The following is a 25,196-nucleotide window of genomic DNA, read 5'->3' on the forward strand; positions in this document are numbered from 1 at the left end:
AGATCAGTTAGACACCAAAGTAGTTATCATGGATAACTACGTGTTCTTATTTTTATGACTGTAGAGCTGAATCTATGACCAACTAGCACATAAGATTGGCTGGCACAGCACCATGGCTTTGAGACATTGCATGTTTAACTCATAGACTGTAAATATTACGGCCAACCTAATGACATGCTGAGAGCTGGTTTAAAGCCTCCTGACAAATGGCTACATTGTGCCCACCAGTCAATCATGTCCGCTACGCGCCTAATTATGGATAACACTTATCGTTCTCAAAATCAAAACAGAGCTTTTTTGAAAAAATTCACTCCCCATACAGTGTGTGCCAGTGATCACAATAACTAATCAGACCTGTTTAGTTTTTTCTACCAGGCTGTTAACATGTTAATTTAGCTGTAAAAACAGCTTTTTTCCCTGTTGTGTGGTTGTGAATTCCAGTGTTCCATGAGCCAGCCTAAAGCGGACTTTCGACTCACTGCAGGATTTTGCACTTCCGCATTGGCTTCATTTTTCAAATCCGGAGTTTTCCGCATGGTTCAACTGCAGCTTGGTTATTAGAGTTAATAATTTAAAGCCAAGAGCAAAATGTCTTATCTCAAGGCATACTAGCTGATGCGACTCATCAAAGAACGAGGGACGATAAAACAATGAAACACGGCATCAAATTGTACATCAATTACATGCATCAGTTATCAAGATATTATCCCTATTGTATCCAATTTTGGAATCTCTGTAGTTTCTTCAACTAACTGTGTATTGTTTTGCATGCATAAATAGCGGTTATGTCGCACCCCACATAAACAGAGGCTATCGTTCTCGTCCCAGCTGCACTGGGTTTGAATACGACCTCGGCCTTTGAGGCACGTCATCCCCCACTCTCTCCTCCTAATATTTCCTGTCCCTCTTCAGTCATCCTATCTCGTAAAGGCAAAAAGCCCCCTAAAATTATTACAAATATTTTGAATTGTTACCATCCATTGTGAGACCCACAGTGTTATTGCAATACTAATTTGCTGTTCTCTTTCAAACGATCTGCTTTGTTAGGATTATGAGGTCAGTTGTTCATGTTTGATTAAATTCTAATAAAAGCCCTTTTCAGTCATCCTCAGTTATTGGGAGGAGCTAAATCTCATGAATGTCTTACAGAAAAATAGTGTTCAATTGAACTGAAAACGTTTTACCTTTGGAGAATCTGTATCATATCATTTTAAAAAGCAGCTCTTTTAACCCCCTTTGTTATCTTCTTACATTTGACTTCACCCTTCCTTCCTGTTACCTCTGAGGCAGAAAGAGAAATAAAATTGCTACCATGGAAATGTCTACAGCCCCTTTGGTTGGATGCTTTGCTTGATAATGTCTGGATGAGAGAGAGGAAGACAAATTGATGCTGCAGATAAATCTTCACACACACACACACACACACACACACACACACACATACACACACAGCCATCATTTGTTGTCCTGTTTTATTTTCAAGAGCAGTACCAGTGAGATTTCAGCACATAGGGCTCACTTTTATAGCCAGACATGTACACGCACACCTCACAAAAACTGGCCAGTTACAATCGTGTGTGCTGAATTTCAGCTGTCATGGTTGGGCTACCTAGCAGGCGTCCTGGAAGAGCGATGGAATACGAGGGGTGAAGGGAATAAGGAGAGAGAGAGAGAGAGAGAGAGAGAGAGAAAGAGAGAGAGAGAGATCAGACGGAGAGGCGATAGAGATAAAAATGACAGAGTTGGTACGAGCGAGAGAGGCGGAGGGGCGACGAAGGGGATTAGTAGCAGAGCGAGGAAGATGCTTCGTGTTCTTGCTCCTTCCATCTTTTTCTTCTTCTTCAGAAAAACCCTTTCCTGATACAGAGTGATAAATCTGAATACATCCCAGCCTGCGTGCCCTCTGCTCTGCATGGCCCATGTCCTTTAACACACACACACACACACATGCATAAGTAGGGACAATCCTCTTGACTTATGTAACTGTCTTTGTTGCACTATGCACTCACCAGACCCCTCCCTCTAAAGGCCTTTACGTATGCGATTAAGTGTGTCCGTCTCTTCCCTCCATATCTCCTTTCTCCCACCCTGCATTTTTATAAATCCCACCGCTTCAGGAATAAAGTGACACACAGACATGCACTGTGCCGTGTATGTGTGTGTCATTGGCTAACTTCTATATTGCACAGATGGACTTGTGAGTCATCAAAGTGCTGTTTGTATGATTAAGTGCACGGTGTGGTTGCCCGTGTGAATGTGTGTCCTTTTTCATTAATCCTGTCATTCAGGCTGAATTTGTCCTTTCCAGAATCCTGAATTACTTAATCCAATCTAATTCAAGCCCTGAATGATGAATGATGAATGTGTCCTGTTTTTTAAATGAATGTGGCCTGCGTGTTGTTGTCTGTTGAGGTGAGCTTCAGGTATAGCTCACTCAATGTTTTTTTATGTGGCCTTGTGTAATTTGTAATTTGTACGTGTTTATTGTATATTGTGTTACATGTTGCACGTTACAGTTACTTTAGTAGGTTATTGGATACGTGCTTTTACTAATACTTGTTATTGTAGCTTTTAGCAATGTTTGAATTTTTTTTTTTTTTTTTTTTTTTTTAGGGAGCCTTTTATAAAATCTGGCCAGGGACAACAGATGGAAATTAGCCTTTTGGCTAACTCTGGCATATTTACAGAAATGTTTATTAATATGCAATGTCCCTGTAAAATAAAAAATAAAAAATTAAAATGAATCAACAGCCACTCCGTCAAACCCCTTTGTGCTTCCGTGGCATAATCCTTTTTTTTTGTGGGTTTTCTGTTCAAATGATCTTTCATCCAAACACGGTGCAGTCCTGATATTTTATAATCTAACATGTATGTATAAGGCAGAATGTACACTGTCTCCTACTATGACAGATAAAAGATATGTTTTTGGATCCCTTGGCAAATAAAGTTTATTTTATCCTTCAGATTTAAACTGATTCTCAAACACTGGTCACATCTAACCATTTATTTTAAAGCTCTACTTCTAGAAATGGCCTGGATTTAAACTCATGCGCTGGAGGTATTTATGCAGCCAATGGTGTGGCCTTAAAGTAAACAGATCTAGATGTCTGTTTATTCAACCTCTGCTGATTATCTCCCTGACTTATAAACTCTACAATGAACTAGAACACAAACACAAGAATGGACAACAGAGGTGACAACTGTTCTGTCTGTACTTCACTACTCTATGAGTATGTCCACATTTTAAGAAGTGTGCAGTTGGCGCTCACAGTCTGAAATGTTTCTCTGCTTAGGACCTCTTTGCCAAATGCATATCAGCAAATGACTTGATAAAATACATGTCATGCCGACTATTTGACTGAAACATCATTTCAGCTCCATGTTTCAAAAGGGAGAAACCATAGGCTTTAAAGAATAAAGGATGAAGCCAGTGATGTCCAGCCCGTCGCTGGCGGAAAACATGCTGGAAATGCTGTCTCATCTTAACTTTCAGTCAACTAAATGACAGCCTTAGAGCTGGACCTGAGGTGAGTTTTAAGGCCTCTTGACAAATAGCTAAATTGTGCTCATCAGTCAGGTCAGACATGTGCCAAACTATGCATAGCTTGTATCCTTCATAAAATCAAAACGGAAGACATTCACCACCTGTGTGTATGCTCATGAAGACAATAACTAATCAGACCAAAATCTTTTTTTTCTACCAGGCTGTAAAACATTACTGTTTAAAAACTGCATTTTTGAATGCATGTATGTGACTTCCAGGTCAAGTGAGGGATTCAGCCCTTTGCTTGCCTGAAGGTACTTCAGCAGGGCAGATGGACACCAACACAGGGGCTTGAGCCTTTGTCCTGAGATTGAAGGACATCTTCTATTCTGAATGTGACACCCTGCTGGCCTCAGTGTGCATGTGTGTCAGAGATCAGGGCAGACTGAAAATGCAGATGCCTCACAAATTGCAACCCAGCAGCCTCTGGTTCAGTGCTGAGGATACTTGGCCTTCTGTCTCGCATTAATCAAAGAGCAAAGGACAGCTCTGTGATTAATATTTTATGTGCTGCATGACACTGTTGGCGATATGCCCTTCTCAGGCGTGCCACTGGCATAATGACAACCATATAACGGACCAATGGCGTGTCTAATTAGTTGAAAAGCAGACAAAACAGAATTCATGTCAGCAGGGAGCACTGTATAGATAACTCAATCCGTCAGGCTGAGGAACTCTATAGATTATGTTGCGTCTATATTGGCAATCATGGTGTCAATATTCTTTATTGTGTGTCCAGAAATCAATATTCTAACATTTCTTTGTGACTGTAATGTCAGATAAGGGTGAGTGTGTGTCAAGGTAACATGAGGTAACGTCTGACTTTGTGTATTTTTGACGTGCTATTTGAAATCCATGGTTTACGCTACATCCTCTCCGTTTTATTGCATTTCGGTGCAGCTATTATACACAAACGCACACACATACACCCACACACACACACACTAGTTTCGGAGGTGTTAGTATACAGCCAGTGGAGTGTTACTGCACAGCTGGCAATATACTGACTCTTGCTGCGCTGGCAGCTTACAGGCACCTGTCCTTGAAAGTAGGGCCAGGCTCTGCATTGGTTGGCACATCGCAACATATCAGAGGCCAACAGCGGCTAATCGCCCGTGGTCCTACCTTTGAAAAGATTTGTTTGATATCAGTGCCAGAGGATGCAATCTGTGTGTGTATTTCAGTTGAGAGAAGTGAGAAGGAAACACACACTTTGACTGCCTTGACATCCTGCTCGGTATGTGGCTAGGATAGCTTCAGGAATATACTTAGTTTCTGTTTGGTTGTGCACTATACAGTATCTGGTACAGCAGGGTTTTAATTAAGATTGGTTTACCAGACGTTTTCCACGTGAAAGCTCCCCCCTCGTCCAGATGCTTTCCGTTTCCTTTGCTAGCTTGTGTTTAAACACAGACTCGTAATCTCGCAGTGTGAATCTATTAAAGGTTAATTTGGCTTTAAGTTATATTCTAATCAAACATTTTCCTTGCTACCACTTTGAGAGGGCTGTACATAAAGCCATCTAAATGCATATGCTGGCTTCCTTTCAGCACATCCATTATTCATAGACAGGAGAAAACCCAGTCACACACTTTTAAGTCCTGCAGTATCTTCTTCCCCCAGCTCACTTTCCCTCTTTTCCCCCTACTTTCTCTCTGTAAAGCCAAACCATGTTTCTCTGTAAGTTATCCCCCGCCCCTCATTTTAAATGCCCACTTGGGGGTTGTCTCTGAAACTGTTCTTCTAGTTTTCCCTTTTTTCCTCTTCTGCCTTACGGTGCATTTTTTTTATGTCCTTGAAACTCTGTGTTGTACTGTAAGGCAGACATGGATCATAATTAGCATTAGGATGAAAGCCTTGCCTTAATGGGTTCCTATTCTATGTATGTAGTATAGAATTACATCGATACTTGTCCTTAAATACCTCTTCACCCCATCCACAGTACAGTACACGCATCCACCGCATCCAATAACAAGCTTGTATAAACATTATGTTTACATGGTGAAATTGATCAGATGTCTTGGAGAGGGTTGTACACGTCTCCGTGGCCTGTCAGGCATTAGATACCCTTATTGTTTGGACTATGTGATAGCCTGTTTATGGATTGAACACTTTGTTTTCATAGTGAGCATGTTCAATATGTGCAATCCAATGACAACAGTGGGCTGGATGTGTGAAAAGTAAAAGTGGAATGAGCTGCAGAGACTTAAGTATCCCTTAAGCCAGAGATACACGGCGATTTCAGGCGGATTCTGATCCGATTTTTTTTTGACGCGCAATCGATTTTGAAGTAGGGCCTCTGCTGCTCCGAACAGCACTGAAGTTTTGGTCATATGACAGTACACAGTCGCACAATGAGAGAAGAGCCACCAGCTTATTCTGCTCCTTTTTCTTCATTGTGCTCGCGCAAACTGGGAAACAGCGTATGAAAGCGCCATGGCAACAGAAGGCATGCCATTTGATGTGTCTTTCCCCTCATATCACTTAAGATATCAACAAGAGTTAAATGGTGGCAGGAAATAGCTGCCAGGGATTTTTAGCTTATTAGAATAGTTAGCTGTGTTTGTGGTTGATGGTTAGCGTGTGTTTTTGACGGTGTTTGTGCTAATATTGATTTGGTAGTGACAACATCAAAATAATTGCTAATGCTAACATCAGAATAGTATCAATGCTAGCAGTGAATCATTTAAATGTCTATATTTGAAAAGTGCTAATGCTTAGAACAATACTTATGCAGGCACTTGAACAATGGTAAAGCTAACATCAATAGTGCTAATACAAACATTTAAGCAGAACTAGTGCTTGATTTAAAACAGGTTTAATTGGTATAGTGCTAACTGCTTTTTACGCACTACGTCTCATTAGCAATTGTTTTACAGCTAAATCAATTTAAGTAGTGATAACAACCGATATTCTCTTAAAAGCTTTTCTGCCACCCAAAGTTGACAAAAAATCTGATGATGCAGGTTAATCTTTAAAAAGCTAATCAAAGAATAGATAGTTAATAATCTTAGTTTTATATCAGTGAATATTTTACATTATGATACAATGGATGTTAAGTATTTGGCTAATTTTTTTTGGAAAGCAGAGAAAGACAAAAATCTGAGGAAGAGGTCAGCAGGTCAAAATTGGGCTCCTGAGGCAACAGCCCAACTTTTAATTAGTCCAGGTAAGTCCACTTTAACCACATAGGCTACTGGGCCTGTGGACTTTTGAAGGAATTGTAGCTGGAGCTCAGAAACTACAGTAAAGTTGGAAACCACAGAGGACAGATAAAATGTGGCCTGCAGAGAGGGTTGAGGGCTTTTGCTTCCACAAGTTCATGCTGTAATTGGCCAAGTGGGGTTCAGAGCGCTAGCGTGTTAGCAGCAGATGAAGTCGATGTCCTTGCACTCGACCACGAGCAAGAACTCGTGTTTTATACATACTTACCTTGTACCCACCTGATTTTATGCGCTATGTGAGTTATGCACCTAATGCTGATCAAAACAGAAAACTGTAAACTGTACAAACCCAAATCCAAACAGCAAATTTACCTTAAATTAGATAGCCTCCTCTTGGCTTGTTTCCTATGAAAAAATGTAATTCCTGCTTCTCAATTCATAAAATCTGAATAAATATCAGCAGAATTCCTTCGAAACAGGCAACAACATGCACTATAGTAACATTTCTATGTAGAAATAACAGCCACTTGTCACTTCCTGAGAAATTGTTGTGTTTCACTTCATTGCCTGTTGGAACTTAATCCTTTAACTGGCTTTGCATGATCACAATAGAAGAACCTCTGATTTCTGTTAAGCTGCTGTCTCTCACCCTCACATGACTGAGACTTTTAAACAGTTGCTGTAGCAAATCTATAAATAGTCTGTACCCCAATGTCCATATTTGTCATATAGACTGTATTTTCTTGGCTTTTTTCTTTTTTTTTTTTAGTCTAACTTATTTTCTCCTTCTTTCACCCAGGTTCAGTTTCCTCAATCTTTCCAATTCTATTTCACCTATTCTCCATTTTCCTCCCTAGATTTCATATCTCATCCTCTCTGCTCCTCTGCTCTCAACCTCCCTTCTTTTGGTCTCTTCCACTAGTGTATATTCAAATCACGTTCCTTCCTTTTATACTCTTCCCAACCCTCCTTCTGTCTTATGTCTTTTTAGATATTGGCCTCACACTGGCTGTACAGTAGCGCAGTGCCGAGTTGTCCTGCTAAAAATAGAGGATGTCCCGGGTTATTAGCACCCTATGCCTTGGCAAATCTAGCCAAGATCCAGAAGCAAACAATCCACATTAGGCCTACAGAATGGGGGATGTTACATATTTACACTTTAGCACCACTGTGTCCGCACGCCTTGCTGGCGATGACCCAGACTAAACCATAGACATGATTTCTTTAATAGAGGTCTTAATTATAGAGATGTTCTGCTCTGGTAGTTTTTGAACTGAAGAAGAGCTAAGAATTATTTGCCAGGAATACATTTTTATGTTTCTCCCCCTAACTAACTGTTAAAGTTAGACACCCAGGCATGGTTGTGGGATAAAGTCTTTACATACATAATGTAGAAGTATTTTTTGTACTGGACGCCAAGCCTTTGTCATAAAAGTCTCTTTTATGAAAGTCTCTTTCTAAGTCTCTTTTATGACAAACCAGCAATGAACCGTAAATTAATTGAGATTTGGATCAGAGTGTCTTTCATAGGAAAGGTTCACATCCCTAGTATCCATATCGGTATCAACTCTATTAGTATAGGTATCAGTATCTTTTTCAGGTTTCGTATCTGTGACTGTAACATTTTCAGCATTGGAACAACTCTTCAGAATTGAGTAGTTCATTGAAAGTTCACCTTGTTCTTTTTGTTTCAGCATTGTGCTTGTTGGTCAGAGAGGAAGACAAGAGCATAGTGGCTAAAATGTTGTCTATACTACAAACTGAATCAGTGTCCAAATATATTATTTGTTCTATTTCTAAGTTGGTAATGTCCAATTTATTTTAGACACACAACCAGTGCAATTCTCACTGTGCTGCATCTTCCCGCCCTCTGAGAATCAGCCTCATTTTTCACCTGAATTTGGATTGCTGTTACGTTGAACTGTTCACCTCAGCAAATGGCCATTGTCAAGAATGTCATCGAGATGAATCTTGGGGACAGGGGGCTACAATGGATTTATGTATGTCTCTCTCTCTCTCCCTCTCTGTGTTTATCGCAGTGCTTTTTCTTAGGTGAGTGTGTGGGAGCTGAGGCAGCGACAAACACTCAGAGGCCCCATCACAGTTTAATTGTTTGCCTGCATAATAAATCAAACGTGTCAAGGGAGATTATTTATACAAGGACTGTGTTAAACAAATGAATCACCAGTTTGCTCAGCTCCTGGTTTTTCTTGGTGTGTATATGTTGCTCTGTGTTTGGTGCACTCTCGGTATGATTGCATGACAGTCCTCGTGTGCCTTTTCTCCATGTGTGACTGTGATATTCATGAGGGAGCATGGCTTCCCTACACTCTCTGTCATTGATGTATTCGATGCTACTTGAACGGACCGGCAGAGGGAGGGGAAAGGAAAACAAATTAACACAAATAGGTCTTAGAGCCGCCTTACAGCCAGAATTTGTAAACCTTTCAAGTCAAGACCTTTGCCTAGAGAGCTTTTTAAGCTTGGAGCGTGCACCAGCATCTTTCTAGAATGCTTGTCATTGTTCCTGCTGTTGCTAAGCGACAGCTAAAAACCTGTTTAAAGCCCCCCACCCCCTCTCTACTTTTTTTGCTCAAGTTGAGATGTTTTCAAATTTCACTGACCGGTGTGCTGCTCAGCAAAAAATAAAAAATGCCCTTCACTGACCCCCTTCTGTACAGAGCATGTTTTGTTTTTCATCAAAACCAAGAAAACCATGTCAGCATTGTAAAGAGAGGTCCCTAGACACTCACTGGATATGCTTTTCATTTCTGCAGTGCTGCTTTGTTGATCTGAGGCAGTACATTTCCAGACATATGCTTTATGGCATAAAAACTGTGCTAGAATGCGTCAAAATAACTTTTTGCCTGCCCAGAACTTTTTGTTTGGGAAGCCCAACTTGGGCACTCACTTATGCAGGGGTGATAGGAATTATGTGTGCACATGCTACCATGTCTATGTGCCATGTATTTACCATTTTGTCTCATTTATTTGGCTAACATTAGGTATTATGCATGATAAACATTGCAGCGTAGGTTTTTTTTTTTTTTTTTACATAAAAAAATACACAAACTTGGTGGCAGAGGATGATGGGACGTATGGCGTTCCCTCTGCTCAGCTCCATTGTGGCTGAAACAAAACTAAAAAAAAAATTCCCGGAAGACCTATCGTTTCATACCGTCACAGGACCACGACAGTATCAAGACACCTTTGGTGTTGGGATATTGTGGAATTGATGATGTTGTTACATCCCCAAAGTTTATTGGTTGGAACCTCAGATGGCAAATCAAATTTCAGGTTTGGGAGCCCATGCCATCCCCGGCCCCCCTCTAGAAACGCCCCTGGACTGAATAAGTAATCCGATTTATAAGAATGACTTGTAAAAAGCAGAAACATAAGGCACCTTCTAAAGTTTTCAAAAATAATAAAATATAATAAATGTTGGTGAAAGTGCAAAGTCAGGGTGGACTGATATAAATGCTTACTTAAGGAAGTCAGAGCTAAGTGCCTGGTAATAGCTTGAGTGCAGGCCACAGTGCAGGTTCGGATCATGATCCCAGAGAAGCAGCTCACTCAGCAGCATTGGGAATTGATGCAAACAGCCGCAGGGCAGGTGATGGCTGACATGGGAGCGCTCAGTTAGGTTGAGGTCAAGGTGGGGTTCAGCATTATGGATGATTTGTAGGGTGACGCCTGCAAACAGGAGTTGAGTAATGTGTCGACAAGCAGCTGATGTGAAGCCTGTTGCAGCCTCTGGCAGGGAGGGGGAGGGGGAGGGGGGTTGAAGGATTGTTGATTTTCTTATTATTGCCTTTTCTCCTGATGTATTGTTTTGCGAGCATTTTAATTCCCCCTCTCCTGCCCATCACTTTGCTCACATGTTATTTGACCACTATTTTTGCATGACTTTTCTTCTTGAATTCCATCGCCCGGTTGCTGCCTTTGCAGAGTAGCCTGTTCCCTGTGGCACAGCCTCCCTCCCAGAGCAGAGTGATGTATGAGTGGCTGGGTTTGACGTCACCCCGGGGCCGAACGTCACAGCAACTCTGCGCTCCTGGGCTCACTCTTTTTTGGTGCTTTCTCCCGGTGGCTCACCCTTTTCTCTTTCTGCTCTTTACCCTCCATTCCCCTGTTTCCTCTTCTTTTTTTTTTCTCTATAACATTGTAGTCCTCATTGAAATGCTTGGTTGCTTCCCTGTTCCTTTCTCTGCATCCATCTCTTTGTTTCCCTGTCATTTTTCATCACTCTGTGTCCACCCCTCATTAGCTTTCTATTCCTATCTTCCCTTTCATTTTTTTTGTGTTTTTCTCTCGCAAACATACAAATACACAGAGGCTGGACATGTTTGAGGTAGGTAGACAAGCAGATAGCCAGCCCTCCTCTCATGTGAAACACAGTCTCGTCCCTATTCAATTACACTTATCGTGATCTACTGTATTCCTGGATGCTGCAGTTTCATAAAAACCTGCAGCCTGTTCCCCAATGCACCCGGCGAGTTCTCTCTCTGACAACTTTTGCTCCTCCAGATACCCAGTGACTCACCTTTTATTTGTTTGGAAAGTTGCCTGTGGCTTCAATGAAAAACAAATATCCGAAGAGGAGGAGCACATAAAGAGAATTATCCGTCAACTCTGACTTTGAGAATAGCTGGGGAAAATGTCAGCCCTCAACCCACTCTCCAGATTTGTTTTTGCTCTCAGTTTTTCTCTCTCTCTCTCTCTCCGTCTTCATGTCTCGCTCCCATTGCCGCCCGCGGTCAGTCTGTCTGCTTTTAACGTCAATGCAGTGCAGCTCCGGGCCCTCAAAGAGACCTCTCTTGGTTAAAACGGAATGAGAAATGCTCTTGTCAGCAGCTGTGACACATTTCCTTATGGAGCCTGTCCCATGAGGATGCAGCAGAGGCACTGCAGAGTAAGTCCGGGGTCAGGTTTGTTAAAATCTCAGAAAAGATTTGACTATGACTTCTGAGATGTCAAAGAACTTTTCATGCAAAGTGAGGCGTGTCGTTTTTCAAGATTCAGCCAAGGTCAGGGACCAATTTTTTTTAGGTTACTTTTACCTTTTTGGGGGTAATTTTTGTATTTAATATTCAATGTGTCTTGTCATTTAAATTTCGACTGGTGACGTCACATCTTTCCTTTTTTAACTCCACCCCCCCCTCCCACAAGAAAATATTGTGAGTAAAATGCATTGAATTCAAAGTAACACTCATGTTTATTATTGGCACTCGGACTGATTGTCTTTATTGACTCCAGTGAAATATTTGTAAATGCTGTTTTGCCTTCTCCAAAGTCAATGACAGGAAAAACAACCAGCAGAAATTGGAGTTATGCTATTTCCCATCCTGCCGTGAAATCGAAGCAAACACAGACACACCGCCAGAGGAAACATGTATTTTTATAGGAAACTCATTTTGACACAGCAGTAGTAAATAGCTACCCCGGTGCTGCAGGTTTACAAAAACAAATGTAAAAGCTTTTTACGCGCTGCATGGCTAAAGATTGAATTACCATCGCATATTGAGGGCAGCAGAAAAGGGCAGTTGAATAAATGGCACAGACAGACTGTTACTGCTTAGATGGAGTGGTTATTCTTCTTCTGGTCGTGGATTGAGACGATGCATGGATGGACAATGTATCTAGAATCAAGGCCAATAATCTAGTCAGCAAGACAACCATTATATACTGTAAATCCGTATAGATTTCCACAGCTACACTGTAAGAATGATGTGAGGATTTGGATTGCCTCTAAAGCTTCAGCATCTGTGCTTTGATTCTGAACTTCTTAACAGGAAATATTTAACACACAGAAGCACACTATATCACAAATGTACACATAGAAACGTGGAATAACTTCATAAACATGGCATCTTGTAATCTAAAGCAGTCGTCATGAAACTGTATGTTCATAGTGAAGACTGTTTTTAGTTGATTGCTTTTCAGAAACTCTGTGATTACTCGTCTTTGAGGTGAATGCAATCTAACATTTTAAAGGGTTCACTCATGCCACTCCCTTTTCTAATTTTCCACATTAGGCCATTTGTTTTGTTGATATCCTTCTTACCAACATCCACATGGGAAAAATCTAATGCTTGGAAGGTATAAATAAACCATTTTTTATTCAAAAGTAAGAAAAACTTTCCAGACAGACAGCTATGAAAATGTGTTATTTCATTTTCTGTTGTAATTTATTTAGACTTACCTGAATCAAGATAAACAGCAGGTGTGCTGAAACCTAACCTGTGCCTGAAACCAGATAGTTATATGTTTTGTTCTATCAGTTGGTTGGAAGCTTGTCTGATTATAACATAAAGATGGAGTCGTAAAGGCTTTCTCCTTTCCACTTCTTCCATTTTCTTTTCATCGATTAACACCAATTTTTTCCAATTAAACCAAGCTCAAAATTGCTGGTGTTATTTACTCAGCTTTAAGCATGTTCACTGACTGTGGAAATGCAATTAAAAACAGCATTCTTTTATGCCTAGTGGTTATGTTCTTAGAGCCATGTGGCTGTAGTCCTCAACGGTGGGTTCTAATCTGACCTCTCTCCTCTGCAGCATGTAAACTCCCAACTCTCTCCTCTCAACATTTCCTGACTCTTAAGCATCTATCCTATACGATTAAAAATGTCCAAAAACAAACAAACTAAATCTGACATGACCATTTCAGCTTCCTTGTGCAAGAACTTCTGCAAGTATCGGTGTTTGAATTCATCACATGTAAATGTGCACATGTTGTACAGAGCCGTATCTAAGTTGCATTGAAGCTCAGTCCATGGTCAAAGTGTTTGCGGACCTCTTAATGCATTAGAGCCGAGTCTTCTGCTGTTGGATTGGATGTCTTGTGGTTGCCTTCTGCATGTGTAAGATAATTATTATTCCAGCATTCACTTGAAACATGAGCAGAAGACAGTGACGGTCTTTGATGGTTTGAATTTATTTCCGAGGATGTTTTTTTCTGATTACGTGTGTGTGTGTGTGTGTGCGTGTGTGTGTGTGCTTCATGATAATGTGCTTGTGGGATGACTGCCTGTCTTCAGAGAGAAGGCAATATGAGCAGTTTAGAAAGCACAACCTTAAATCCCCCCCTCTCTTTCTTTCTGAGGCCCTGAATGTGGTTGCCCGGCAACATTAGGAAAGAGTTTTCAAATTAATTAATTTTGAGTTGGATCGACTGAACTGTCGCCAGGACCAAACCAAACTGGCTGCGGCACACAGGTACTGTCGAGTATATGAAGGACACAGGAGGATGACGGTGCTCAACAGCTTTCTGTGCAGAGACGAAACACAAAGATGTGTTGGAAAAATAGTCTCAAAAAAAAGTTATGCTTAATTTGTATCATTCTTTCCATTCATTAATTCACTTTTTATCACAGTTTATGAAGATGAAACACACTGCTACAGGAATCACAAGTAGAAACACTTTTTACTCTGAAAGAATTTAGCAGACTATTTCTTATGCTTTGGTCAAAAACAATAACATAGATGCTACCCTCTCTGAACCACTTCTTAAACCTTATTAAAGCTTAACCATGCGGTTTAATTGAGCCGATCAGAGCAGAGCATGCTCTCCCTGTCTTCCCCATTTGACCTTCATCGGTGTTGATGTCGCTCTGCAGGTATGTGACAGTTTTAACCAGAAGCAGTATCCTTTAGGGTCAACTGTCGCCCAGGGGGAAGTCATGAGAGAGTATTATGGTCCCTCAATCCAATCCGAATGTATTTAGTGAGCTCATTAATAACTAAAGATGACTAAATTGGACAATTAAACTTTAAAACCATAGAAAGAACACAATAAAATACCAATTTAAAGACTACATGACAATAAGATATTAAAAAGCATTGAGACCAATTTGAAAGAAAAAGGATTAAAAAGGCAACTTTGATGCAAAGCAAAAAGCCAACCAAAAAAAGGTTTGGTTTGAAAACAGGGAGTTCCCATCCACGAGCTATGACACTGAATGGTTGCATTCTGCCAAATAGCTTTTTTCTTTTTTCTTATGTTCAGAGTACTTCTTTTATTATAAAGCCCTTAATGCTGTATCTTCAGTACTAACAGTTGCTAAGTAATACTGAGTTTGTTTAAGTTTGTTTTGAACATTTAAATATATATTTTTCCCTTTTCAAATCTGGTGTTAATGACTAACTACTCACACAGTATTAGTTACCATTTTGTTTTGGTCACTTTGGTCAAGCTATAGGAATGCATAAGCGATCTGTTTGTGTTTTTCTGTTTGGAAGACATCAGAATCCTGCAGACTAGACAAAGAACGCCCATCCTCAAAATAATTAGCAACAGCCCCATTGTGGTTTGTTGTGGTACTGCAGGTGGTCTACTCGGCGTCATTCATAATAAATGAATTAAAGACGTTTTATTTCAACCTGACAGGTATACATCTGTATGTGGATAGGTTATTTATTTGAAAATAGTCACAAATATACTACTACTTTTTCACTTCTAAACAGAAATATACAATATTTTGTCAACTTCAAAGCAGGCTGCAGGATTTTGAAGATTGGTATTTGCTGATCTTGATGATCCCATGTAATGTTTGTTTATGAGGTTATACCTATCGCAGTGGCAGAGGCTACCGACTCACATGTTTTATAAAAAAGTTATTGATCATCATTGACTTGGTGTTGCCCCAGAGGTTTTTAGGTCTGCTCAATCCTCCCCCCCCCCGAGGTTTTACTGGCAGAAATCCAGTGAAGCTGATATTTCCCCTGGTCGGGGCAGCACTGGCTTAGAGCTGCAGTGCTTTAATTTCCTGTTCAGGAGGAGGAGGGCAGAGATAATCCACCTGAATAGTTGTGGGGTAGCTTTTGCAGGCCACTGATACCTGATTATGGGGCAAAAAAAGCACGAGCTCTGCAGTGATTTCAGAACTGTCTGGCCTTGTGATAAATCTGGCAGGATTAAGCAACATTAGTGTCAGGGATGTTAGAGCCAGGGCTTTTTTTTATTTATTATTTAGTACCTCCTGAGTTATATACAACACTGATTTTATATTCAGAAAATGTGAAGTCATTATAAGCAAACAGCTGTTGTTTTAAAGATTAAGGTGACACAAAGGAACATAAGGGTTCACATTGGTGTTGTGTTTCTGGATATCTTTGCGAAACTTGACTAGAAATTCCCTCACATTCAGCCAAGCTAACAAAAAGCACATCATGGTCACTGGTCACATAGAGATAGGGGACAAATAAATTGGACCTCAGGATGAGACTGTGAAGAAGGGATGACATTACATACCTATTATGTTTGTTTACTCAAATAACCTTGTGTTTTGTATCTCAGTTCAAATAATGCAGAGGGTGAGTTGGAGGCTTTTGGCTGAGCAGAGACACGGTGTGTGGTGTTTCAGGCGTTGTTAATGTGGTGGCTTTATTCATTGGGATGGCCACGGCACACCTCAGGAATGATTACATGCATTAGAGCTTAATAAATTACACCGGGGCCCGTCTGGGGACTGAAGGCGCAGTTTGCACTGAGCAAGAGGAGGACTTGATTATTGCCATTTGAATTAGATTTTCTTTTTTGGTGGGTTTTGTTTACTCTGCTGCGGCTGCGGCTGCGGCTGCTGCTGCTGCTGCTGCTGTTGTCATTCCCAAACATGTGATGCTGTTTTTCCTGCTCGATGCTTGATTGAACAAATTCCCTTTTTTTGCTGTTTCTATGTAAATGAATGAGAGATCGTTCTATAGTGAGATAAATCTGTATTCATAAGTCGCTGCATGTGTTTTACTTGGATACCTCTGCAGGCAATTTACAGAAGCTGGTTACATGAAGGAACACACAACCTACAGTCCCCCACCCTCACACACACACACACACACACACACACAAACACATTAATGACAAGCCGTAGTCCTGTCCCCAGGGTGTCACACCTCTATGTGACCCCTGCATGAAAAAAAAATTGCCATATCCACTGTAGTCCAGCGAGTCATGGGAAGAGTGAATGGATGTAATCAGTAAGCTCACCCATTCACTCTGCAGGAAGAGAAGAAGCTTGTTATTCTCTTTGTCTCTGTTATTTTACCTCCAGTCTCCATCCTTTCTTCCTCTTCTCTCCTCTCCTCCCCTCTCCTCTCCCCTCCTCTCCTCTCCTCTCCTCTCCTCTCCTCTACATCTTTTATCTGTCCATCTCTGTCTAACTGTGTCCCCGCTCCCTCCCTCCTTGCTATTATTATTTTCTGATCTGCTCACATAATATCCACCTCTTCTCTGCTGATTCATTTTCTATATATTTAAATATCTTAACCCTCCAGTCCTCTCTCTCTCCCTCCCTCCCTCCCTCCCTCCTTCCTTCCTTCCTTTCTTTCTCCCCATCAGCCCTGCCACAGTCTTCATCTTTCTCTGCAGCACTGTGCTGTGCCGCAATCTTTCCCAGTTTTTGAAAAAAAACCCCCGTTATCTATGTATATCCCTGTTACTTACTCACTTCTTCTTTTCTATATAACTGCAATAAGGTGCATGGCTCAGTATTTCCCAGACATTTTGCACCCTACGATTACATGTCGCGCTCGGTAATTGACTGCTAAGTGTTCTTATTTTATATATTATACATAAATTATCTGAAAATGTTAATGTCCCCGATGAAACCCTAAGTGTTCAAAGATCAGAAGTGCTTCTGAGTCAGAAAAGGTGACGTCCTGCAATAATTCTTGATGTCGGCGATGTGTGTGTAAGCGTTGGTCGACCATAAAGACACATTTCTCTGCAAATAGATAACCTGATATCAGATTTTATGACCTTCCAGTCGGGTGTAGAGATAAAACAAAATAACCTTGACAAGCTGAGACGCTTTTTCTGAACTGCAGTACGTCTGGGGAAAAAAAGAACTCTTGCATATTGTCAGCGTTGGGCGAGGTTATTTGGAAAGTGTTTGGTGCTGAGTTACAAGCTTCACAACATTAAAGCTGCTTTCCTTCAGTGAACTGTGGAAGCAAAAGGTAGCTGACTACATTGAAGCTGCTTTTTGAATGTCTTCTATCGAATGTCGTCCTATGTTGTACTTAAATCTCTGGCATTGTGATGACTGTTTTTTAAAAGGTGCTGTATAAATAAACCCTCCTCCCTTCCTTCCTTACTTTTTAATGTGAAACTACCTCTGACTGCAACAAATAAACATCCATGTATGAGGGTTGTCATTTTACTTACGCTAAGCAAAGCTATTGAGTGGAAAGAAAAAGTGACACAATCATCAAGCTACTGAGAAAGGTAGGGAAACTATGAATGCTGCTACTTTAAGAGTTTGCTGGGCTGTCTACACAAACAAATACAAGCTGTTTGTTCCCTTTGCTGGACTGTACATTCCTTAACAGAGAACCTTTCAGGTTTGGTCGTCCAGGTGTGGAGTGCTACTGTCAGCATGAGAGTGGATCGGCCGTCATCCAGCTACAGTTCCTTATCAACGAGGTAGGTCACAAAATACTGTACTATGTTACACCATTGAATTGTGTCTTCACCTATAAGTCCAGTACTACCAAAGACAGGTGACTCTTCTATAGTAAAAAAGAGGTATGTTATTATCTTTCCTCAGTGTTCTACTGGAGTCTGTTAAAAAAACAGTCCTCTGTGCTGAATGTCATAAAGTAAGACTTAAGGGCTTATTTATGAATGCTCATCCCGGTAATCACATTTCACGCCTTAAATTTTTTTCAAAAAGTAGTGTACTGTTGTAGGGAAGAGGGAATGAATGAATGATCACATTGGTTGTGTGAAAGTAACTCAGCACCCTTATCTGCTTTTCCCCCTCTGGTCGTACATCACTCACTGTTTTATTCCATTACAGTGACTTCTATTCTCTGCCTTATATTCCTCACAGCCAAGGGTAGAGTCAATCATCGGACCAAATGCCTCTGATATTAAAGCTAGGCAATGATCCTCAGTCCCTTTTTTTGAGATCTGCGTTCAAAGCAGAGAGTACTTTAAACTGTCAAGTGTCAAAAGTTTGCAACAGAAATTCTTTGTCATATTCCTCTTTGATATGTATTTCTAATTTGACCTGGTCAGGATATGAAGAGGTTTGCTTTTCTAAGGCAATTTTCTACAACTTATTTTGATAAAATAATGTGTATGTAATCACAACTGCTTTAAGTACCCATTATTGTTTTAGAACTGACACAGATGCAGCCCTCTGATGACCACATAGTGTTAGTATTATAACTGAGCATGTCTCAAATACTGATATCAGTACTGGTATCCACACAGAGGTCTCCTCCAACACCATTATTGCCACTTATTATTGCAACAATAATGATACCGGTATAAGAACTGACACAACCCATACAAACTTTGTACTAAAGCCTCACAGGAGGCAAATACAAACGCAACACTAAAAATCTGCAGAATTTTGTCAAGTGTCACCTGACAGACTGGAAACATGCCATGAGTGCTTTCTGATTTATATGAAAGAAAACGATAATAAATTGGTTTGACTTCATATTTATGCAGTATTTCATGCTTAGTCGTGTGTGTTTGTTGTGTGTGTGCGCGTGTGTGACTGTGACTCAGCAGCTTGAACGAACCCCTCAGGCAGATGAAGACGATTTTTATTGCCTCCTACACACACACGTACATGCGTATACGTCCCATGAATCATCCTTGTTACCTGGGAGAAAGCTGCCGGATTTAAAGCGTCCAGGGAAGGCAGTCTGACTCATGCATGTCATGCTCACAGAGAGAGATTACACAAACAGGAAAAAAAAAAAAAAAGAGGCTCATCTGCACAGGCTGCATAATCTCAGAGTATAAACTTGTCCTTTGTGTTTAATTTTCATTTCTTTTCATTTCTTCTCAGGGAGCGCTGGTGAGTGCTCTGGCTGACGACAGTGTTCACCTGTGGAACCTGAGGCAGAAGAGACCAGCCATCCTGCACTCCCTTAAATTCAACAAAGAGAGGTGAGGAATGCACCAAAAACAAAAACCTAATAATCATTCAAGCTCATGTTTTCACTAAACCCAATACTTCTAGATTCAAAAAAAAGGTTTGACTATAAAGATACTGTATGTGCATGTACTTTATAGTGAAGTTCTATTTTTTTAAATTCATCACATTGCTAGTCTTGAATTCATTAGCTAAACATACAAAGTGGTAGCAAGGGGGGAACTGCTAGCCTAACTCTTTATTCTAAAAAACCTGAATAGCTAAATTGAATATCTGTGATTTAAGTCAAGTTATGTACTGTAGCAGTCCAACTTGCAATTCTGTGGCATTTGGTTACTGGATTACTTCTCCATGACAACAGAATTCTGAGAAGTAACGCCAGCAGGTTCGAGCACATAACTTTGTATGAGGCCACAAATCTTTGTTTTTTTGTACTGCTGTTGGTGTACGGAGTGAAAGAGCACAACAGGGTTCATATCCGGGTTGGGGCACAGCCATGAAGCGTGCAGCTGCAGTGATGTTTTTATCAGACCTCAACTTTGTAAAAAGCTGTGAACTGTCATGTCTCTTAGACGCAGTACAAGTATGCTGTGTTAGAATGCAGATATTATCACAAGGGAACACTTTTCAAATGAGTAAAGTTTGAGGCAGTTTGGACTGAGCAACAGTAACTTCCTGTTTTATGGTGAGACATCAAACTTTGACAATACTACACAGCGCCGTCTTTTGAGTTTTGGACATGAGCTGAAGAAAGGTTGATCTCTTTGAGACGGGTTAGATGAACCACATAGAAAGAGCTAATCCAATATTGTAGCTGTAAACCTCAATATGCAGTGTGTGAAACACTGAGCAGAAGTCCTTCCGCTACTTAGCCGCCATAGTAGGAAGTAACAGAGGCCTACCGGAGGGGAGACAGCAGGAGACAGTAGCGATGGGTAACGTCAGAGCCAGCGGGGCAGAACAGCGCTGTGTGTTATATATGTGAAGCTCCCGCTGTGTGCTCACATGTCAATCGCTTTTGCAACACTGTAACGCAATATGAAACCCCACACTGGGACACCAACGCTGTCACGGATACAATGTGTTAGAACAAAGGCATTATGACGGCAGAACTTACAGCGCTGTTGTGGAATCACAATCTGTAAGCTGCTCATGTGTCCACCCTAACCCTACTCTCTTCCTCCTTCTCTTTCTGCTTTTCTTCCATCTCCTTCTACTCTGTCTTTCTCCTCTCCCTTCTCAATGAGGACTTCACACTCGCTCTGGTGCTACATGAACTGCGTCCTTCTGAGCAGGGCTAGTGTCACAGTTTTGCCGCCTGTGTGAACCGTCAGTTTTTCCTCTGATTCTCAAACTGTATGCCAACAGACGGCTTTTCATTTGGCAAATGTGTCCGCACGCCTGCAAATCTGTGCACAGGGCAAAGGAGGTGACAGAGAGGCCGACTCTCTCTCTCCCTCCCTCTTTCTCTCTCTCTCTCTCTCTGTTTGGGTTGGTCTGTAACTGACTCTCATTATTTGGGTCACTTCTCTGCCTCGGAGGCTTTCCGCACAGTGGGGCACAGGTGTGGACCTACCCAAAACACCTGAAGGTTCACTCCAACTGGTTGTCACACAAAAACACACACATAGAACCACAAAACAGATTAAAGAATACACACAGCAGATATGAAAAGACTGTGAAATTAAAAGGTACAAATTCTATGATAAGAAATATTACACTTACAGTTTATCTTCAATAAGGGGAAACATAGTCTTGATATGTGCTGTATTATAAGTCTTTTATTGTAAAAAAAAATGAGCATAGTTAATATTATTGCAAAGCAGATTTAATGTAATTTGGATGTTTAACAAAAATTCCTATGTTAAAAGATAGGGATGTAAAGATTAATCATAAAATCGTGATAAACCGATTCAAAGGTGTCAAGATTCACATCGGTACTCTCAAAAATGGATCGCAATAATATCATGAGCATCAGCAGCTGTAGAGCAGAGATGGTTGGCAGCAGCAGAGTAAGATTTTGAAATTGAGGACGCACCACCGTCTTTTAAAATCGGAGGTGTGGAAGCATTTTGGCTTCCTCAAGACAAAAAATGAAAGTGGTGAGTAGATAACAGACAAGACAAAAACTGTGTGCAAATATTGCAAGAAGACTGGGAACTATCACTAAACATGACGCAACATTTAATCAACACCACAATGAGAAGCTCCAATCGCCTCCCCTTGTTGCGAGAAAAAAACAACATTAAAAGGCCAAACAGCACTGACAAGTGGGTTTGCAGCCCCTAAAGGAGTCTTTTTCAGTCATAATTTGTCTACAGTCTCATTTTATAAAATAAATTGTGAGCGAATCGAATCATGAATTGTATCATGAGTTGAGGGAATCGTTACATCTCTATTAAAAGATGTTGTTAAATCTAACTAGAAAGCAGCTAAAGTAGATAATTTAGGTTTTGAGCTGCAGTTTATAAAATTGCCAATTTCAAATTGTCCATGAGTGACCAAGACTGATACTGCTTTAAACTTAAGTATGATTTGAGGGAAACATTTTTTAATCATACTCTATAATAAAAAAGGTTAACCATGGCAACATGGAGAAAAAAACTTAACGGAGATAATTTAAATCCAGCTAGCGACACGTAATACATGCTCTAATAAGAATTAAAAGATAAAGATAAAAGAATTTAATAATGTCGGTCTGAAAACAGAATAAATTGACAAAACAAACAAGAAAGAAATCGTTCTAAACTCCAAATTCCAAGTTGAGTGATTACTTCAAGGAACTAGGTTTCCACTGTCTCCTCCAAACACAGATGCAATGATTACCAATCAGAGCCAATCATGTCACCGACCAGTGATCTGTCGCTGGGATAAGTGTTTCATGGGTTAAACGTCAGAGCCAATGATCTGAGGCAGTGCTGATGTGACAGACAGGTGACCCGCAGCTGCTTCCAGGGCGCATTGTGTATTTGCGCAGGCGCTCCACCGCCTCTGACATTCAGTAAGCGCTGAGGTCCAATGCAACAACCTGGAGACAACAGAGACGAGTCACAACATTCACTAGTGAAAGGACTGCAATTCATGAGAAGTCAAGATAGGAGAGAGGATGTGCAAAGTGACTCGGGACTTGGGGAAGAGGCTTGGGAGGAAGTGTACTTAAAGAATTTGGGAAAGGAAGGAAAAGGAGAAAAACAAAGTGAAATTGGTAACACGAGCAGGAGGAGGTCTATACATCCCACTCCTCATTCCCTGTTCCCATCACATTAAAATTTCAAGAGAACAAATGCTGGCTTTCAGTCCTCATCTATACATAATAAGACGTGGACATTTGGAGGAGAAAATGCAAATGCCGTGCTTGAGCTTCAGGGAGACGGACTCACTAGCTAATCTGAGTATTAGACATCAGTCTGCTAACCTGCACCTGAGGGCTATGCAGTCTCACAGAATACCAGTAGCTTTTCTCAGTTTAACAACTGGGAGTCTGAAAAAAAAAAAAAAAAAAAACCCAGATATTTTCTCTAGCTGGGTTCTAGTTTCCCTATCACATCCCAAAGACATACTGCTGAACTGAGCTGGTAATTTAATTGCCCGCAAGTGTAACTGTGTTTGTCCTCCGTATGTGTTACTTGCAACACAGAGCAGCTGCGTCTCAAAGCATTGCATCAGCAGCTGCCTATAGTGCACATGCCAGACGTAAACACACAGAAGAGGCTGTAGAGCACTGCAATGATAATCCAGGAAAAGGATGTGACAGAATTGCTGCTTGAGGGGCATTAAGCGTGTGCGTATCGAGACCTGGACGCTTTTTGAGTTTACATATAAAATAGCGGCGTCAGGTGCATTGATGCATGTCATACATGGTTGTATGTGTAGCCCTTTTGTCCTGCGACAAACTGGCGACATGCCAAGTACTTAATCTTCCTGAGATTTTTGGCACAGCACACCATGCTCAAGACCATGCAGAGGAGTACGCAGGTGTAGTTCTATGCATGTATGCATTCATGTATGCACAACTAGGACCTAAACAGATTTGCATGTAACAGATTCAATATATTGATTACTTATCTAAGAATGTGCCTGGAACAAGTGTTTGTGTGTTCAATGTAGTTATTTCTGAAAATATGCTAAAACTAATGCTATTTTTTGGCTTTGCAAGTTATTGTAGAAGAACAAAATCTTGATAGACAGCTATCTTTTTCTTTCTCTTTATCCAACGGGTTCTTACAAAATGCAGGAAGAAAATCACATCTTACATCCCTATACAATTATGTTCACGTGTGTGAGTGGCTCAGCCCTCCATTTTCCAGTTTGATTCACTTCTCCGTAGTCTTCTTCATATATAATACTATATATTTTCTAAATGGGACCATCAGGTTTTTGTTAAACCCATCCTGATTTTTATTTTCCCATAACACGGCTCAGTTAATTGTATTGCATTCAGTTAAGCATTTAAGATGTCCTCTGGCTATTAAGGCTGTAAATATCTCTCTGCTTTGTTTTTTTTTGTATATTTAATCAAAGCTATGCACACCTTTGTTGCTAAGATCCAGTCTTTTAAATATAATAATCAAAAGAAATAACCTCTGGTTAATTTCCAAATGGCTTTGGTGTCACTTAGGAGAAAGTATGGATGTCTCAGTGAAGCCATAACATAGTGTAGTTACCTCACTGCAGGGCTGAATTAGTCAGACCTGTAAAACCTTCAACAAACCTTAAATATAAAAGGTCTTGGTCACCCACTGCCGCTCTGTCCCACTGTTTAAATTGCTCCTTTGTTTTCCCTCTTGCTATTTATTCAGTGCTTGACTTTACCTTGTCAGGGTGTAGAGGACAAGGCAGCCATTTCCTGCATTAACAAAAGGACAGTCACCCAACCAGAACTGCCACAGCAGCTTCTTAACAAGGGGCAACAGAATGAAAAGAAACAACAGCCTGTAAAAAGCTAAGTTAGACACTAAACTACCCTGAATACTTGATGAATTAATGAATTAACATGTTGGCAGTATTATTACAAAGGCCTATTTCAAAGCTACATAGAGCACACTTTGATGATCATTAATTATCTCGCTAAAGCCTCGAGTTGGTTAGCTTAGCATGAAGACTGGAAAGAGTAAGAGGGAAACAGCTTGTTAAATATACTAAAACATCTTGATCTTGGTCATCTTTAATGGGGTTATCCAGTGCGAACGTGTCCATCCAGCTAGCTTTTCATTCTGTCGCTGTTTGCCAACTGGTAAACTTGACAGTGATAACTCTGAGGAGTTAGCCATGAAAGTGCCTGCAATCAACGACCCTTACACAACGGTTCCTCGTTCTTGTACTGTTGTTTGTGTAGGAATTAAAGAAACAAAATACAATGTTATAGTTGTAAAAAATATTCACAAGGTTGTTTTTTATTTTGCTTTGGAGATACCGAGGGCTAGCTATTCACTGCTTCTGAGCTAGGCTAACCCGACCTGGACTTAGCATCCTTCTTGGTGCATTGACATGAGTTATTTTTACATTTCTCACATTAACGTAAGAAAGGGTTTTTATTATTAAATGTTAAACTATAGTTTTATTTGATTGACATTTACATTGTACAGTAATATTGCTA

At 40.6% G+C, this 25,196-nt stretch overlaps 1 protein-coding gene across 4 annotated transcripts in view; it reads left to right on the plus strand.

Annotated features, from left to right (window-relative positions):
• The window catches only part of stxbp5a (syntaxin binding protein 5a (tomosyn)), a 109,406-nt gene that overhangs the window by 21,402 nt on the left and 62,808 nt on the right, over nucleotides 1-25,196 (plus strand). For all 4 annotated transcript variants that reach the window (XM_065963450.1, XM_065963449.1, XM_065963451.1 and 1 more), the window contains 2 exons: nucleotides 18,048-18,129; nucleotides 19,514-19,614. In XM_065963450.1, coding sequence (XP_065819522.1) covers nucleotides 18,048-18,129; nucleotides 19,514-19,614 — 183 coding nt within the window. The remainder of the gene's footprint in view (nucleotides 1-18,047; nucleotides 18,130-19,513; nucleotides 19,615-25,196) is intronic.

Source organism: Labrus bergylta, chromosome 15, assembly GCF_963930695.1.
Source record: "Labrus bergylta chromosome 15, fLabBer1.1, whole genome shotgun sequence".
Lineage (NCBI taxonomy): Eukaryota > Metazoa > Chordata > Actinopteri > Labriformes > Labridae > Labrus > Labrus bergylta.